At 42.2% G+C, this 19,249-nt stretch overlaps 1 protein-coding gene across 1 annotated transcript; it reads left to right on the top strand.

Moving 5' to 3' along the window:
- Window positions 1-4,033: 4,033 nt before the first annotated feature.
- LRRC34 (leucine rich repeat containing 34) lies at window positions 4,034-19,086 on the top strand. Its single transcript, XM_032225027.1, has 10 exons — window positions 4,034-4,236; window positions 5,769-5,890; window positions 7,115-7,179; window positions 8,223-8,306; window positions 10,527-10,655; window positions 10,863-10,958; window positions 11,465-11,619; window positions 13,627-13,782; window positions 15,238-15,364; window positions 18,649-19,086. Exons 1-10 carry the CDS (start codon window positions 4,121-4,123, stop codon window positions 18,850-18,852), a joined length of 1,254 nt encoding a protein of 417 aa, XP_032080918.1. The 5' UTR covers window positions 4,034-4,120; the 3' UTR covers window positions 18,853-19,086.
- Window positions 19,087-19,249: the final 163 nt, after the last annotated feature.

Here is a 19,249-nt window from a genome sequence, read left to right as displayed (position 1 = left end):
GATGTTTTCGTCGCGCTGTGATGATGTCACGTACGCGCTTTCGTCGAGCGCGATTTTGTCGTCCGCGGTTTTGTGGTGGAACCATATTTTCAACATAATTTTCCTCTAGTCTTTGCCTTGATCTAGTACTAGTTTACTGATCTAGTAATGGGTGGCTTAATTTTGAGAAGGAGATGCTTCACAGAACGTCTCTGCACTGCAGAAACAGACAAATAAATGTTTCTTCTCAGTTATCAGAGAAGACCACAAAAACAGGGATCTCTTGACACAATAGAATAGAATAGAATAACTGAGTTGAAAGGGACCTTGGAGGTCTTCTAGTCCAACCCCCTTCCTAGGCAGGAAACTCTATACCATTTCAGACAAATGGATATCCAACATCTTCTTAAAAACTTCCAGTGCTGGAGCATTCACATCTTCTGGAGGCAGGTTGTTCTACTGATTAATTGTTCTAGCTGTCAGGAAATTTCTCCTTACTTCTAAGTTGCCTCTCTTCTTTGATCAGTTTCCACCCATTGCTTTTTGTCCTATCCTCAGGTGCTTTGGAGAATAGCTTGACTCCCTCTTCTTGGTGGCATCCCCTGAGATATCAGAACACTGCTATCATGTCTGCCCTAGTCCTTCTTTTCATTAAACTAGACATACCCAGTTCCTGCAACCATTCTTCATATGTTTTAGCCTCTGTTCCCTAATCATCAATTGGAAGGAAGGGGCAGAAGGAGGAAGGGTGGAAGAAAGGAAGGAAAGAAGAAAGGAGAGGGAGGAAGGGAAGGGAGGGAGGGAGGGAGGGAGGGAGGGAGGAAGGAAGGAAGGAAGGAAGGAAGGAAGGAAGGAAGGAAGGAAGGAAGGAAGGAAGGAAGGAATACCCATCTGTCTTCAGCCTTTACCAATATCCTATGTAACAATGATTCTTTGGTTGTTTGGCAAACAGTTGGGAATGGAAATTGCCAAGGAGCTGGAATTGCTGCTAATGAAAAAAATAGTTCATCTCAAAGCATGGTGGATTTCCGAAACTGTATCCTGCAAAATAGATTACATTGAGTTGTAATTGACCTAGAAATAAATAGGCTGAGTTCAGTTTTGATGAAAGCAGGGAGCTTTCTACCCTTGGTAGAAGTGCCCTCAGACTACATTAATTGAATTAGGTACCTTGACAGAGGAAATATTTTTGTCTGGAGATTTTTAAAAAGGAGATGAGACAGATATTTATTGAGAACTCTCAACCTGAGAAATCGTAGGTTTTTTCCATTAAGCCATGCCTTAGATCAGTGTTTCTCAACCTTGGCAACTTGAAGATGTCTGGACTTCAACTCCCAGAATTCCCCAGCCAGCATTTGCTGGCTGGGGAATTCTGGGAGTTGAAGTCCAGACATCTTCAAGTTGCCAAGGTTGAGAAACACTGCCTTAGATGGCCAACCTCAGCTGATGCCACAAATAACTACAGTAGAGTCAGCCTTGCTTGGGATATTACAGGGACATTGCAAAGCTGCAATCCAGACTGGACAATGGAAGCCGACTCCAGATGGCTCTTCCACCGTCCACGCTGTGTCGTTTATCTTCTTGGATACTCCACAAGAGCCCACGGAGCTCACTTTGATAGCGCGATATTGGAGAGCTCCTGCAAAGCGAACGGTGACGCTTCCTACCTGCAGCTCCCCGGGGCAGTAGACCAGTGTTTTTCAACCTTGACAGCTTGAAGATGGGTGGACTTCAACTCCCAGAATTCCCCAGCCAGCTAGCTGGCTGGGGAATTCTGGGAGTTGAAGTCCACCCATCTTCAAGCTGCCAAGGTTGAAAAACACTGCAGTAGACCATCCGGCTGTCGCTCAAGCGGATTTCGAACAGCTGGATCTTCCCCATCGCTGGGCCCAGGCTAGAGGGAGGGGAAATGGAGGGAGGGGGGGAGAGAGAGAGAATGGCCTGGTTCAGCCGGGCTGCTCCGCTGCAGGTTTTTTTTTTTTTTGGGTGGGGGGTGTTTCCCTACTCCTGCGTTTTTACGCGCCGCGCTCTCGCCTCCTGCCCGACCTGAACTGCCGACTCCAGATGGCAAATCTTTCAGTTGCCAAGAAAACTCCACAGATATATACAAAGTCATTTGGAGTCAACCTCAACTGAAAGGACACTTCATTTTTCTTTTTACTCCAGAATTTAATGGGCCATTATGGGACATGATCAAAAAACTATACCAAAGGAGGAAGGGGCAATGCATGTTTCCATATGGGCTAAGATGTGGAGGTCATTGTGTTTAGATGTATTTAACTAGGCAAGGAAAGATGTCCAACATCTTGTCACACAGCTAAGACTGAGTTTCAGTGGAAGCGAATGGGCCAAATTCCAACTCCCCCCCCCCAAAAAAGAGTTAAAAGGCATGAAAAACGATTGATTGATTGATTGATTGTCTGACAGATTAATATCTCCCCCCCCCTTTTTTTTTCCCCATACAGGGGCTGAAAGCACTACTCCTTCCTCCTGCTATTTTCCCCCCCTAACAAACCACTGGCTAAGCAGGGCATCTTGGCATTTTGACTCAGAATGTGAGAATGTGGCCAACCGCAGCCCTTGGCCACTTCGCAGGAAAGGAAAGGCATCAAATCGCATCCTTGCCAAGTCTCTAGAGCAGCCAAACTTGGCAACTTTAAGACTTGTGGACTTCAACTGGACTTTAACTGGAGAATTCTGGGAGTTGAAGTCCACAAGTCTTAAAGTTGCCAAGTTTGGGGACCTCTGCTTTAGACGGCTACAACCGGGGTGGGGGGGGGGGAAAGCGGCGCATGCCCATTTCGAAAAGCGTGTGTGGTCGCCATAGCAACCGCGGTCCGGGTAGCGTGTGTTTCTCTCGAGCGTTCCGATCTTTGCAAAGGAATCGCTTCGCGGCCACGGAGGGAAAAAGGCAGCGTCAACACAGGTAGGCGGTAAGAGGCTAGAAATGCACGGCCGGGGTCTCCCTCTCTTTGTCATGCGCTCCTTCTCGTGGTGGTATACGCGGAAATATGCCAATGAACATCTGTAAGCAGCCAGAATGCCCAGATTATATGTGGATCTTTAAAAATTAGAAGAAAAGATATTCACTGAGCGTCAGTAATCCTGGTGTCCCAAAGGTGATAGCTGAGCCTGTGTCCCATACTGGACAACAGTTTGTTTAGTGACTGTTTGAAGTTGCAGTGGCATTGAAAAAAGTGACAGAACCATTTTTCATACTTACGACCGTTGCAGCGTTCCCCATGGTCATGTGATCAAAATTCAGGCATATGGTGCACCCCAGAACAATTAGACACCAGGACAGTTTTCCCCCCCCCCCGAATGCCATCACTCTGCCAAACAACTAATTCCCACAACACTGTCAAATAATTCGCAAGACTGCATTACTTCTATTCTTCTCAACCTTCCTGTTATCCATTTCCTTTTCTACTTATGCCTATAACTTTGTTGCTTATATTTTTATGATTTATATTGTTTATTAGTTCCTACTATGATTTATGTTGATTGCTTATTTAGTATCCTACAGCTATCACCAAGCATTGTATCTTATGATTCACGATGAATGTATTTATGATGACTGTGATCATGATTTTTCACTTATATCTTTTATGTACACTGAGAGGATATGTACCAAAGACAAATTCCTCCTGTGTCCAATCACACTTGGCCAATAAAGAACTCTATTCTACTCTATTCCATCCATTCCATTCATCATGCATTTATTAGCATAATTGCAGTCTCCCAGGGTCATATGATCATCTTTTGCAACCCTCTGATGAGCAAAATCAGTAAGGAGGTCAGAGAGAAATGTTACAAATTTGGTGACATAAAGACATGAGGGACTTCAATTCCCAGATTTCCCCAGCCAGCAATTGAAGTCCATGGGTCTTCATGTTACCAAGTTTGAGAAACACTGATTTAGCTTCCTGGATTGTGGGCTCTGGATTGGTCTCCAGAGGCCAAATGTATCTGTGCCACCAGCTGCTACCAGTTCCTTCCAATTTGTGGGAAGATTCCCTAAACCTACACCCAGAATCAGCCGAGGGTTTCTTGTGAGTGACTATTCATGACGATGCTGCTCACAGATGCTATAGATCCGGTGACTGTTTTCTCACTCTTTTCCTTTCCATTTTAGGAAAGCATGCTAGCATACATGAGCCTGGATCAACAATATTTTGAAACCTGCAGAGAAGTAAAACAACCTGTGAACCCATTCATAAAGCACATTCTCCAAGAAGTGGCACTCCCTGATGAATCGTAAGGCAACATAATAAAACTAAGCCAATAACTCGTTAAATATTCTGGGCCTACGAAATATTTTTGAAAACTATGATTTTTGCAGCAGGAAAATCCGGATTCTGCAAGACTTCAGGATACATATAAAGTACACGTAGTACTTGCTTAATGACTGGGTGCTTGGCAACTATTTGGAGGGATTACCCCCCTCCAAGGTACTTATCACCCGGTTCCAAGAGTGACACTCTCTATAGTCACATGACTGCATTTTGGGCATTTGCCTTTACAGCTGGCTGCAGTGTTCCACAGTCACCTAATGTAATTTATGCTATTTATTTTTTTAAAAAAATCTCCCTAAGAATGCATTGACTCGCTTAACAACCATCACATTCATGTAACGAAGGCTGCATTTGAGTTGACCACATGGGTGCCTTGACCTATGAATATCATGACTTAGAACCATAACTTTGGCTCAATTATGGTTATAAGCTGAGAGTGTCTATAGAGGTTCTCAGTCATGGTTGTCCCAAAGGTGCTTTTTCAAGAGGCAACTGGACTTTTGGGTTTTTCTTGGAAGATGTTTTGCATCTCATCCAAGAAGCTTCTTCAGCTCTGAAGAAGCTTCTTGGATGGACAGGTGAAACATCTTGCAAGAAAAACCAGAAAGTCCAGTTGCCTCTTGAAAAAAACCACCTTTTGTAAGTTGAGAAATACTCATATGCAAATGTGTCTCTATGTATTCATATTATGCAATGAGGTAGAACAGAGGAAGGTTAAGAAACTTTACCCTCCAGTTCTCAACGGAGATTTATCAGATTTTCCCAAGTCCTACTGGTGAGATTTTTGATATCTTTACTAGATGTTGCTCCCAGAATTCATTTCATAAGAGTCATAAGAAAATTGTGAGATTCTGGAAATTAAAGCAGACATGTAGGATTATTTGTCCAATAATGGAATGCTGTAGTAGTTCAATGCAGAATTGTTTGTATGCTTTCAAATCACGGAGTTGGCTTGGAGTTATAGCATTGGGCCTTTGAGGCTGTATGCATTGCTCAACCAAAGAGCACATTCTTCATATGAAAAAAGAACCAGAGGCAGCTTAGATTTCAAATCTCTGCAGCCCAGCTGGGGATGAGCAGGTTATCCTTTAGAGACAGAACAAAGGGATTTTCCTGCAGAGAATAATACCGGGTTCAATTTCTGCTCTTGTTAAGGATTGGTGAGGCGGGGAATCTGTGTAAAGCCCAAACTGCATCTTGCCAAACTCCCTCTATGGTAAATAGAATCTATTGCATTGCTGATATTAAGAGGAAGGGGTGTTGCATCATGATATCATTTTCTTTGGAGCAAACTGAATGAGACTTATGGCTTTTAAAAATCCATCTGACCATGCCTGGATCCATTTCAGACTGTGAATAATTTTTTCCTCTCCAATGAAAGAGAAAGAGAACTCTCTGCAAATCCATGAATAATGTTTAAACCTCCCTTTTAATTGGAGTGAAATAAAATGGAAGAGCGGCAACAAAAAGAGCTTCCGTTTATGTTGTCCACAGGTTGACCCAAAGGGTAACTGTGAAAATAGCTGGGAATAACCGCTTGGTACCAGTGCAGAAAGTGACCGATTCTGATTTTCAAATCCTTGCATCTGTCTTTATGAACAATGTGTTTCTTACAGGTATGTTTCCTTATTTTAGCCTCTGAATCACAAAATCTAATGCGTTAAATTTTAGCCTCTGAAACACAAAATCTAATGTCTAGAATCAGATGGTATAATTGAAGGAAGACTTGAAGTTTAGATTTTTCCATTTATCCGAAAGGTGCTTTTATTTTAAAGGTAACTGGACATTCTGCTTTTGCTTCAAGGCATTTCACAGAACCGGAAAATATTCTTGGATGAGAAGTGAAATGTCTTAAAGAAAAATCAAGTAAAAGCACCTTTGTGACAACCCTGACCCTGGATAAATGAGAATCTCCCTAGAGATTTCTCCGTTATGTCACAAAAGCGCAATCAAAGAGTGCAATCGTAGTTAAATCCCACTTTCCACCCAGTGTAATATTCAGATTAGGCCTTGGAATAAAGCAAGATTAGGCTTCATGAATGAATTTTGCAATTAGAGAAAGCCAATGGAATAGAATAGAATAACAGGGATGGAAGGGACCTTGAAGGTTTTCTAGTCCAACCCCCTGGTTAGGGAGGAAACCCCCTATACCAGGGATCACCAAACTTTCAGACCTCAGGGACCACTAACTCCTAATTTTAAATTCCGTGAACCACTAACATATTTTTTTTTAAATGATAAATAGTATTAGTGCAATATAAAAAATGCAAAAAAAAAAATTCTGCGGACCTCCAGTGGTCCATGGGCCACCAGTTGGTGACCGTTGTCCTATATCATTACAGACAAATGGTTGTCCAATCTCTTTTTAAAAACTCTCCATGTTAGAGAATTCACAACTTCTGGACAGAATTTGTTCCACTGATTAATTGTTTTACAAAGCTAATTTATCCTGAGTTCTAGGTTGGAACTCTCCTTGATTAGTTTCCACCCATTGTTTCTTGTCCTGCCTTCAGGTGCTTTGGAGAATAGCTTGGCTCCCTCTTTGTAGCAGCCCTTTATATATTGGAACATTACTATTATGTCTCCCCTAGTCCTTCTTTTCATTATACCTGATATACCCAATTTCAGCAATCATCCTTTATGTTTTAACCTCCAGTCCCCTAATCATCTTGCTTGCTCTTCTCTGCACTCTTTCTAGTCTCAACATCTTTTCTTATACCATGGCAACCCAAATTGGATGCAGTTTTGGTTAAGAGAATGTGATGGGAAATGTTAAGGTATTGTTACAAAAGTGATTACAGCTGCGGTCTGTTCATTTTTGTATCCTTTGTTTTTTTCAGGGCTGGACCTGAGATACAATCTTTTAACTGATGCTGGCGCAGCCCACATTGCTGCTTTCATTCAGGTATCTATCAAGCAAACTACGAATCCCTGTTCCTTGAAATTCTTGGGATGGAATTGCATTTGCTCCCCATGGCTCTTGCAATTAAAACTCTCAGTCTCTTCTTGCAGGGTGGAAATTCTAAAATTCATAAACCCAGCCTAGTTCAGGTTGTCCTCAATTTATGACCACAATTAGGATTAGAATTTCTGTTGCTAAGCAATATACTTGCTAACTGAGTCAGACCCAATTTTGCCACCACCTTTTGCCACGGTTCTTAAGGCAATCACTGCAGTTGTTAAGGGAATCATGCAGTTCTGAAGTGAATCAGGCTTCCCTGGATTCACGGGCAATCTGACTTCCTTGTTGGAAGTCAGATGGGGAGATTGCAAATGGTGATCACATGATCCCGGGCTCTTTCAATTGTCATAAGTACGTGCTGCCAACTGGCTGAATTTTGATCGCATGATGGTTGGGAATACGAGGACTGATTGTAGGTCACTTTAAGTAAGTCAAATGCTGTTGAAAAGTCGAATGGCGGCTAAATGATGGTTGTAAGTCAAGGACTGCTCGCAATATTACTTTTGTGTTGAAGGAGAATTCCAGGAAATGGCCTGCACACAGAGGTGGTATTCAGCCGGTTCGGATCGTATAGGCCGAACTGATAATGGCAACCTGCGGGTGGAGCTTGATTTAAATGGAGCAATCAGAAGAGTAGCCTACAAAGATCTCTTTGTCATGTTCTTGCATCCCACCACTTAAAATTGCACATCATCTTCTCTGACTATCTTCTGTTTGGAAAGAGCTGTTCTTAGCACCCAACTGAGATGAACAAGTATCACGCGGTTACAGAAATCCTCCCCAAATCTGTACCTGAGATGGAAAATTGCATGGAGCCATGTAACTGTTGGGCCCAAACTCTCAGCCACATGTTGCAAGTGTTGAACTGCTGGCCAAACTGGAATGTGCATTGTGCATTCATCCTAAGGAAACCAATCTTTGGAAGGGTGTGAAAGAGACCCAGGGAGGACAACATGAACAATACACCCCATGTTTTTGTATTGTAGGATAATCGGACCCTGCTCTACCTCAATCTGATGTTCAACGACATTGGTACCCTTGGAGCAGAATTCATAGCTAAAGCAATGCACGTAAGTGTGTATCACTCTGGGAGAAATCCACAGAAAGCCACATGAGCTTCCCATTTGGAGCAAGGCACATTGAGGTGTAAAGCAGTGGTGGGATTCAAATTTCTTTTACTACTGATTCTGCGGGCATAGCTTGGTGGGCGTGGCAGGGGAAGGATACTGCAAAATCTCCACTCCCTTCCCATTCCAGGGGAAGATTACTGCAAAATCCCCATTTCCTCCTGATCAGCTGTGACTCGGAAGGCAGAGAATAGATGGGGGCAGGGCCAGCCAGAGGTGGTAGTTACCAGTTCTCCAAACTACTCAAAATTTCTGCTACCGGTTATCCAGAACTGGTCAGAACCTGCTGAATACCACCTCTGATGTAATGTCTTTGACTCAATGGATTCAAACTAGGCAGTTGGGGAGTGGATTCAGTTTTGTTAGAGTCTGTGCAGGACAAGCTTGTAGGCCAGAAGTGAGGAACGATGGCCTCTTTATGACTTGTAGACTTCAACTCCCAGAATTCTTGAATTCTTTCTTTGCTTAATTCTTTGCTAGAGGGTAAAAATCCGGCCCCGAATCCAAATGAAAAATTCTCGCTAAGGATCCAGGCGGGTACATTGTGAGCAAGATGCCTTTCAGTACATGATCTGCCTAGGCCTTTTTGCTTCAGAGCTTCAAAACTGATTTGCACATGCAAACTCAGTTTATGAAGTGAATCCTTTCAAAAACTTTGCACAACCCTACTGCTTATTTTAAAGCAACACTTAATGAAATGTGCTCTTCCGTGCAAGAAGAGGAGGACAGCAGATGAATGATAAGACGTAATTGCTATGGAATTATTTTTAATAGTTAGCTTATTAAATTTATGTGCCATCCATTCTGCCCTCAGGTGACTCTAGGACACTTAAAACACCGTAAAAACAACAATATAAAGCATTAACAACAATAACAGTATAACTTGAGTTGGAAGGGTCATTTGAGGTCTTCTAGTCCAACCCCTTGCTCAAGCAGGAGACTCTATACCACCTCAGACAAATAGTTGTCCAATCTCTTCATTAAAACCTCCAGTGTTGGAGTACCCACAATTTCTGGAGGCAAGTCGTTCCACTGATTAATTTTTCTCACTGCCAGGAAACTTATCCTTATTTATGTGTTGGTCCTCTCCTCTGTTAGTTTTTATCTATTGCTTCTTGTCCTGCCTTCAGGTGCTTTGGAAAATAGATAGATCCTCTCTTCTTTGTGGAAGCCTCTTAGATACTGCTATCATGTCACCCTTAGTCCTTCTTTGCATTAAGCTAGACATACCCAATTCTAGCAACCGTTCTTTATACGTTTTAGCCTCCAGTCCCCTAATCATCTTTGTTGCTCTTTCTGGCACTCTTTCTAGATTCTCAACATCTTTTTTTTTTTTACATCGTTAACATTATACTATTAATTTTAAATTAAAATAAAATATTAAAATGATAAATAAACTTTAAAATTAATAAAGATTGCTAAGGAAGGAAGCAGGATACAAATGGGGCAGCAGTAGAATCTTCTCTCAGTCCACCAACTACTTTCAGTATGGAACGCCTCCATTGGGGTCTCAAATCAATTGGCAGAGCCAGGCTTTAAGGCTAAGAAAATGTGGGTGGATCTCACCTTGAAGGGCACAATGTTTCAGAGAGCAGGAGCCACTGCAGAAAAGGCCCTTCTGGACGCTGCCAGCCAGAGTCCTCAGCATACTCCAGCATACTCCCTGCCAGCATGGGTCAATCCCATTGGGGTGAGTCCATTCCTCAGGTAACCTGGACCTATAATTCCACTTGCAGCAAAGCTTTCTCCCTCTCTTAATGGCAATTAGACGATTTTAGAAAAAAGCCCAATTTTCCAAATATATAGAACAATGGTTGTCAGCCTTGACAACTTTAAGCTGTGTGGAAGACTTCAACTCCCAGAATGCATCTTGGTTGAGGAATTCTGGAAGTTGAAGTCTTCCACACATCTGAAAGTTGTCAAGATTGAGAAACACCCGGATATAGAATGTCAGAGATACCACCAGTCTCTCCTCAGCCTGACATCATCGGGGTGGGTGGGGGGTGGGCACGTATTTTAAATTCCCTGTGGAAATTGTGAATATTAAAGTTGTAGCATTGGCAGAGGATTGGGAAAGAGCCATGCTGGGTAGGGATTTTGGAAGGTGCCTGAGGGGGACCAATTTAAACTGTTGCAAAGAAATGATTGAAGCTTTCCTTCCAGAGGAACGAAACGCTGTGTTACTTAAGAATGACGGGCAACAAGATTGAGAATAAAGGAGGAATGTATTTTGCAGCTATGATGCAGGTGAACTGCACAATAGAGAAGTTAGATTTTGGAGACTGTGACCTGGTAAGTAAAGTTAAAACAAAATTATTTGAGAGACTCGTCAAAAAGAGAAACCTAATTCAACCATGTTTATAGTACACAGCCAAGAAAGATTTACCATTATGGTTTTGAACAGAATATAAAACATTTTAAGTGTTAGCTTAAATTGTTAAAAGTTTAACTGTGGAGCCGAGTTGTCATTTTCTGGATTTGTTATTTTTTTATTCTCAGGGTACGCAGAGCATGATAGCTTTGGCAACTGTTTTGCATCACAATGAATCAATTAAAGCTATAAATCTCAACAGGCCAATTCTGTACAGTGAAGAAGTGAGTATGCTGAGCAGTTTTAGTAGCAATGACACATGGCTTTGAAAACACCCCTAAATTTAAGTTAATTTCCCTCCCTCCGGGAAAGAATAGATGGTAATTATAAATATGGACAAAAGTCTTAGGCAATGTCAAATTTCCTCGTCCTTTGAATCTACACTAGCCAAACCCAGATGAAACCAACATATCTCCCTTCTTCACACTTGGAAAGCACCAGATTGGGGAAGGCTGCGGTTAAGAGCCATGATGGCGCAGTGGTTAGAATGCAGTATTACAGGCTAATTCAGTTTACTGCCAGGTGTTTGATCCTCACCAGCTCAAGGTTGACTCAGCCTTCTATTCTTCTGAGGTTGGTAAAATGAGGACCTAGATTGTTGGGGACAATAGGATAACTTTGTAAACTGCTTAGAGAGGGTGGTAAAGCACTATGGGGAGGTATATAAGTCTTAAGTGTTATTGCTACCTGGAATAGGTTCAAAATGTAATTTAATAATATGGAACTTCAGGAAGAAACCACCATCCACATAGCTTCCATGCTAGGAGTCAACTGCACCTTGGTGGAATTGCATTTATGTAAACATGGAATGAAGAATTTTGGGATTGAACGTCTGTGCGATGCCTTGTACAACAATAGCACCCTCCGATATCTTGATGTCAGCTGGTAAGAGAAACTTAAACGATACAGATTGCTTTGTTAGAATAGGGCGTCTTTTTTTAACACTGGGCTTCTTTTTTTTAACACTGGTAACCCTGAAAACTTCTGCTGTCCTCCTCCTCCTTCACAAGCCTGCTGATATTCCCCCTTTATATGGAGGCAGAGTTAAACAATTGCACTTCTCTTGCATCAATCCAGGCTTCCCTAACAATTCTCGCTGCTGTCAAAACATGCAATATTAAATACACATCCCCTTTATCATATTTTTCTAGTAGTATACCTAACAGAAATATTTCTGACTTTAAATCTATATTTTGCTTTAACATTTTCTCTTAATCGTGTATATATTTTCGTCCAAAATTCTTTTGCCTTTGGGCATGTCCACCACATTATGATGATAATTACCAGGTATCTGGTTGCACTTCCAACATTTAGCGGACCTGTTTTTAAACATCCTTGCTAGCCTTGCAGGTGGCAAATGCCGCCTATGAGGAGCCTTTAATTCCTGAAGTTTCATTGTTGAGTATCTCTGACCATTTAAGAGATTCTTCCTAATATCCAACAGAGCTCTACTTTTTTGTGTAATTTTAAACTTATTCTTTCTTATCCTGGCTTGTGAAACGAAGATGGGCAATTCTGCCTCATTTTCATAACAGCCCATCAGATGCTTAAAAAGAGTCATTGTGTCTTCTTATAGTTTTCCATTTTCCAAGCCATACCCATAACATAATCACTTTTCATAAGACTTTTTCCCAGGTCTCCTAACATCTTGGTTGTTTTTGAGACACATTCCAGAAACTCACTGTTATTCCTAAAAGATGTTGACCAGAATTGGCACAATATTTGAGGTGCAGTCCCACCTACCTAGAGAAGAGTCCAAGAAATTAATGGAACCTAAATCATATAATTCAAGCTTGTTCATAAATAAATACATGTAGACTTGACAGCTTTCCTAGCCTTTCTGAACAATGTACAGGAAGGAAGGGCAATTGTATAATACAACATGGCATTAAGAGTATTAGTTGCCAATATGTGTTATAAAAAGAGCCGAGGTGGTGCAGTGGTTAAATGCAGCACTGCAGGCTACTTCAGCTGACTGCAGTTCTGCAGTTCGGCTGTTCAAATCTCACCGACTCAGCCTTCCATCCTTCCGAGGTGGGTAAAATGAGGACCCGGATTGTTGTTGGGGGCAATATGCCGACTCTGTAAACCGCTTAGAGAGGGCTGAAAGCCCTATGAAGCGGTATATAAGTCTAACTGCTATTGCTATTGCTATTTAAGTAATGACAGATTTTATTTTCCTGGGCTCCAAGATCACAACAGATGGGGACTGCAGCAAAGAAATTAAGACGCTTTCTCCTGGGAAGGAAAACTATGGCAAATCTAGACAGCATACTAAAAAGCAGAGCACTCTGCCAACAAAAGTGTGTATAGTCAAGGCTATGGTTTTCCCAGTTGCAATGTATGAAAGTTGGACCATAAGAAAGGCTGAGCGCCAAAGAATTGAGGCCTTTGAACTATGGTGCTGGAGAAGACTCATGTGAGTCCCTTGGACTGCAAAGGGATCAAACCAGTCAGTCCTAGAGGAGATCAAACCTGACTTCTCTTTAGAAGGCCAGGTCCTTTGGCCACCTAATGAGAAGGAAGGACTCACTGGAGAAGAGCCCAATGCTGGGAAAGATTGAGGACAAAAGAAGAAAGGGACGACAGAGAATGAGGTACTGGAAGCAGTAGGCGTGAGCTTAAATGGACTCCAGAGGATGGTAGAGGACAGAAAGGCCTGGAGGAACATTGTCCATAGGGTCACAATGGGTCGGACACGACTTCGCAACTAACAACAACAATTATTTAGGAAACAACCATTGCATATTTTTTCCTGTAATGCCTTCTCACTACAGACTACGCAAGAGTACATTATAGTATTAACTAATCTTTGTGGACTGCAATACAGTTCCTCATCTGGAACACAATACGTTCTTTTAAAAATGAATATTTATGCTTATCTCTTTTCAGTAACAAAATTAGCCGAGATGGCATGAAGTTTCTAGGACAGCTATTAAAACAAAACACTACGCTCGAGATTGTGGATCTTAATTTTAACAGGATAGAAAATGATGGTGCTTTCTACCTAAGCGACGCCCTTGCTACGTATAATCGGACCCTCCAAGCGTTAGTATACAAAATTTTTATTCCCAGACCTACGGATGTGATAACACAAGAGTATTGAAAACTGCAGCAGTGGTGGGATTCAAAATGTGTTGCTACCAGAGTTCTGTGGGCGTAGCTTAGCGGGCTTGGTTTGGTGGGCGTGGCAGGGGAAGGATACTGCAAAATCCCCATTCCCTCCCAATCAGCTGGGACTCAGGAGGCAGAGAATAGATGGGGCGGGGCCAGTCAGAGGTGGTATTTACCGGTTCTCCGAACTACTCAAAATCAGTATATTTCATTATTGCTTTCATTATTTGCTATGGATTATTTTTTAAGGTCCTAAAATCATGCCCCTAACCATTTTTATGAAGATTGAGTTTAGGTAAGTAGTTTGCATGACATAGTATCAGCCTACTTTTGTGATCCTAGGACAGTGATGGCTAACCTTTTTGGTGCCGAGAGCCCAAAGTGATGCATGCATGCGAATGCACATGCACAAAACCTCAAAATGCAATGTGAGCACCTCTCACATGTGCTCCGTACATGCGTGTGTGCCCCATGCATGTGGGCAGACCCCTGTGCATGCATCGTCCCCCACCACACCCATTTTTGGCTTCCAGGTTGTTGCAGGACCCCTTCCAGCCCCAAAATGGGGTGCGGGGGAGGCGCGCGCACATGCGCGGGGGAGCTGGGTTGGGGCAACAGCTGGCGTGCCCACAGAGAGGGCCCTGTGTGCCACCTTTGGCATGTGTGCCATAGGCTTGCCATCATGGTCCTAGGATTAAGTAGGCTGTTTCCAGTTTGTTCAAACAAAATTGAACAAAATTAAACTTCAAAGTGGAACCCATCTGAATCTGTGCGACCACTGCTGGTGGAACAGCTTAAGCACATGTCTCCTGATGCCCAAATCTTCCTGATCTTATTTCATTTGCCTGTAATCACTCTTCAGTGTGCTGATACATGGATCTGTGATGTAGGCTTTTCACATGTCTATTTAGGCCACGGTTTGCTTAGCTACTGTTTGCTGAAAGCCATAGTCATCATCCACAACACTTAAATTATCAGAGCATAGTTAAGAAGCCCTAAGGAAAATGGAAAGTGACAGGTAGTTCCTAATCATCAAACAATGGAGAAATTAACACCAGGGGGTGGGCCAGAGATATAAACACTGTCTTGTGTAAAAAGAGACAGAAAGCAAGATAGACTTTATGGTTCCGGATAATGATAGCAGATGTGGTTATGGATGGAGAACAGATTATAGAGTTGCATCTAGATCAGGGGTCTCCAACCTTGGCAACTTTAAGACTTGTGGATTTGCTGAGGAACTCTGGGAGTTGAAGTCCACAAGTCTTAAAGTTGCCAAGGTTGGAGACCCCTGATCTAGTATACATATATTTTATCATGCAGTTTGAAAATGGCTAAGGTTGGTCAACTTTGCTCCAAAACTTTGTTTTCTGCTTTATATCCTTTTCGTAGGCTAGCAGTGACGTATAACAACATATCTGGGCCAGGATTGGTGGCACTTTCAGATGCCATGAAAATAAACCCTGTCCTTTCATACATCTACATCTGGGGAAACAAATTTGATGAAGCTACTTGTGAGGTAGGTCCTTCTTCTCAGAGGTTCCTTCAGATATAGTGGACTAGTTGTCTTCCTGATAGTCCTCATCATCACTTGTAAAGGAATGGTGGTGTTGTCCCGTTCCCATTCACAAACATTTCGTCCTCCTTTCTGGTGGCAACTGGCATTTGAGCAATAGATTGTGTGGGTTCACACATTGCATAAACCCAGGTTGTGCTTTTTTAACTGAAAGAACTGTCTGAAGCCAGCCATTGAGGCTTTCTCAATGTGCACTTCAGTTCCCAGCATGGGAAGAGTGTCAAGGTTCCAAATAGTATCCCAAAGTAAATCAGAGTCCAAGGCAAAGTATTGCTCAATGTTCCAATTTATTGAGGGAGCCAGGCTGGCACATCTGAGAAAACCCAAATTTGAAAGCTTCCCAGTTTTTCCCACCCAGTGGAAAGTTCAAGATCTTGCCTCCACACCCACAAGTCCATCACATGGTTCAATCTCCCACTGCCATGCTGGCAGTTCCACCCATCCAATTCCGGTCACGTGAAGTGGTGAAGAGACAAAGGATGACCTTGGCTTTCTAGAAAGAATTTTGTTATGGCTACATAGTATGCAACTCCTTACAATCGCCCTCCCATTTTCTCACAATAGAAAATGCATAGCAGAATAATGGAAAGTGTGGCAGGACAAAGATCCAAAAGAAAAGATGGCTGCAGGCCTGACAAAGAGTTGTTTACAGCTTTTGTGTTCTGATTTGGCTCCCAAACATGACAAAGCATCTATAGTTACCTAATTGTTCCCTTTATTAGGAGCACCCGCAGCCCTGGCAAAAAGTCTCTCTCTCTCTCTCTCTCTCCCTCCCTCCCTCCCCCCCCCTCTCTCATCACAGGCTAACAAGTCTGTCCAGCAGGGAGATGAATATTGTCTGCCACACCTATTCATTTCCATCCCTGCTTTTTATCCCCAGAGCTAGGGTGGGGTTTCAATAGCAGCAGTGGCTCTTCCATCCCAAGGATCAGCCCATATATTTCCACTACTCTCCTCTCCTCTGCCTTCTGTGCATCTGCACATTAGGCACTGGACCCAGCTGTTCCTCCTCTTCCTCATCAGCCGCTCTCCATCTGAGGGCTGATGGATGGTTCAGGATCCACCTCTATCTTTATCTCTCACAGCTCCATTCCCTCCCCCCACCCCCGGGAGCTCTCAGGTTGCCTTGATGCTGGGCGACTCCCATGCTGCCTCCAACAATCATCTGATTTGACTGTTGGAGGGGCTGGTGGCTGACAGGCCACAACATTTTAATTGACATTTGCTCGCTTCAGTGTTTTCCATTTGTTTATATTATTAAATATAAAATATTTAAATAAATAAATAAATAAAATATATAATTTATATTATTTATTATTAAATATTTGTTAGTTTATTTAACAATATGAAAAATGGGAAATTAAACAACTAAGCCAGCAATTGTCATTTAAATAATTGAGTGATGAAACATAGATTAGTTCTCTTAGTTTGTATATATAGTGGGCCTCTTTTCTTTTTCTCTCTTGTTGCATATAATGCAAATATTTTTAAATAAGAGGGTTATAACAACTTATTGCTTAATGAGTATGTCCCACAATTCTAATTCTGTTCTTATAATCATGCCCAGGAGAAGAAGTTTCTCTCACCTGATATGAAAGCTATTTTAAAAAAAATATTGAACTCTCGTGCTGAAATGTAGCCCAGCATATGAAAATTAGACATATTTTCTCTGTTAACAACCATCTTCCTTTCATACCTGTCTTCTCCTTTTTCTTTCTCCTTTATCTCTAGTCTGTCAAAATATGGATGGCATAATGCCCACAGTAGGGATTATCTTCCTCTACATTTTGTTCCCTTATTCCATTTACTTCCAACCTGTGACATTGTCAGTCAATTAACAAGATATCCATTCCTTTTTTTAAGGAAAGTGCAGCAAGGATTGCTAGTGAGATTAGTGTAGATCTGGCTTCAGTGTAGTAGAGAAAACAGCACAATATCATCACTTGTTCTTTCTACAATGTTGATTTGTCCCAAGGTGGCAAAGCATCTAGGATAAGATGGTGGGCTTGATTTGAGATGACAAGGCAGACATGGTGTGGAAGAATGGTTCTGTTCCTCCCCACTAGTAGCTCTTCAGAGTAGGAAATCAAAGTCAAAACTACTTTTAAGTTTACTAATAACAAAATTTTTCAAGTCTGAAAGCACTTCTTCCCTCTCTGATGTTTGTGAGATTTAGGAGGGTCAACCTGACATTTTCTTAGTTACAGTTCTGCCCTGGACTCAAGTTACCTGATCACCATGATACAAAAAAGATGTTGAGACTCTAGAAAGAATGTAGAGAACAAACTTTAGCGGGTGGAGGCTAAGTAGTAAGATGAGTGGTTGAGAGAACTGGGTATGTCTGGTCTAAGAGGATTAGAGGTGCCATAATCACTGTCTTTCAATACTTGAGGGGCTGTCACAGAGATAAAGGGGTTGAATGATTCTTCAGAGGTAGGACAAGAAGTAATGAGTACAATATGATTGAAGAGAGATCCAACGTAAAACTAAAGAGAAATAAATCAGTGTAAAGGCTTACCTCCAGAAATTGTGAGTGCTCCATGAGTGGAGGTTTTCAAAAGACTGGAGAGCCATTTATCCAAAATAGTATATATCATGGCGAACCTATGGCTTTGCCATGGGTGGCATGCAGAGCCCTCTCTGCAGGCATGCAAGCTGTCGCCCCAGATCAGCTCCACTGCACATGCACATGTGCCTCCCGCTGGCCAGCTGGTTTTAGGTCTCTCTTGCCCATGCGGAGGTTGCACGCGCACGTGTAGGGTTGTACGGACATGTGCATGGGGGCAGGGTGCATGGGGGTTGCATGCACATGCACAGGGGGAAAGGGGGAGCGCAGGGGGTCGTGCACACACACATGGGCGTGGGGCGCACATGGGGGTGCATGTGTATATTGTGTTATGGGTGCGCATATGCGCTCTTGGCACACAGTAATGAAAAGGTTAGCCATAATTGATGTAGAATCTCCTGCTTCAGCAGGTGATTGAACTAGAAGACCTCTAACCCTATTATATTATGTTCTACAATATGTTTCATTGCTTTCATTGGACTGTTATCTTGTGGCAGCTTCTGTCTGTCCCTCAAGGTCTGTTTTTCTACCCACTTTCTACCCACATGTATTGTGGCCATCTGCTGTATGCAGCATTCTTCATTTTATGTTCTTACCGAAGGTATTTCTGGGCCACTGCTTATTGCAAAAAGGGTCAACTTCATATTTTGTGGTTTTTCAGGCATTTGCAGAATTGCTTCAGAGTGGCCGTTTGAACCCCACTGGAACAGATGTTGAGCCCTATGAAGTGGATGGACATATATATCTTGCTGAACTCTCTCATGGCCTTAAGCGCCATTACTACTGGACGCCAAGTTATGGAGAACCAGATAACGAAGTTGAAAATGCATCCTTAGCAATAAATCCTGTTACAGAACATATATGAATATAATTCTCCCCCTCCACCCTTTCAGGAGTGTTTTCATGTGTGCACCTTGCATTTAACACACATGAGCACTTTATAAGGTGTTTGTATCATAATCACGACAACAATCAATGCTGGGAATCTGGTTTATTCCAACAGTGGGGTCTCAATGCAGCAACAGCTCATCGGATTGAAAGCATTTATTTTGTAGCTTTTGTGTTTGTAAGTGTGTATGTTGTAATGATCATAAATATGCTTTTTATATCATTTGTACTCTCAAGTGGATTTCAGACCACTCAATTATCCTAAAATCCTTGGATGGTTTGTTTCATGTTTATATCATTGATCATTCTGGAATGAAGCCTTTTCAAATCTCTGTGTCCCTATGTATCCCAAGCAACAATAGAAGGGCAGAGGA

Source organism: Thamnophis elegans, chromosome 10 (assembly GCF_009769535.1).
Source record: "Thamnophis elegans isolate rThaEle1 chromosome 10, rThaEle1.pri, whole genome shotgun sequence".
In the NCBI taxonomy this organism is placed as follows: Eukaryota; Metazoa; Chordata; class Lepidosauria; order Squamata; family Colubridae; genus Thamnophis; species Thamnophis elegans.
The sequence above is the reverse complement of the archived record's forward strand: the minus strand, read 5'-3'. Positions and strand labels throughout refer to the sequence as shown.

What these genes read in the sequence shown, in the direction of transcription:
- LRRC34 (XM_032225027.1), top strand. Translation starts at nt 4,121, where the DNA reads ATGCTAGCATACATGAGCCTGGATCAACAATATTTTGAAACCTGCAGA. An exon ending in ACATTGCTGCTTTCATTCAG is followed by an intron (nt 7,180 to 8,222) that starts GTATCTATCAAG and finishes TTTGTATTGTAG; the next exon opens with GATAATCGGACCCTGCTCTA. An exon ending in TTGATGAAGCTACTTGTGAG is followed by an intron (nt 15,365 to 18,648) that starts GTAGGTCCTTCT and finishes GTGGTTTTTCAG; the next exon opens with GCATTTGCAGAATTGCTTCA.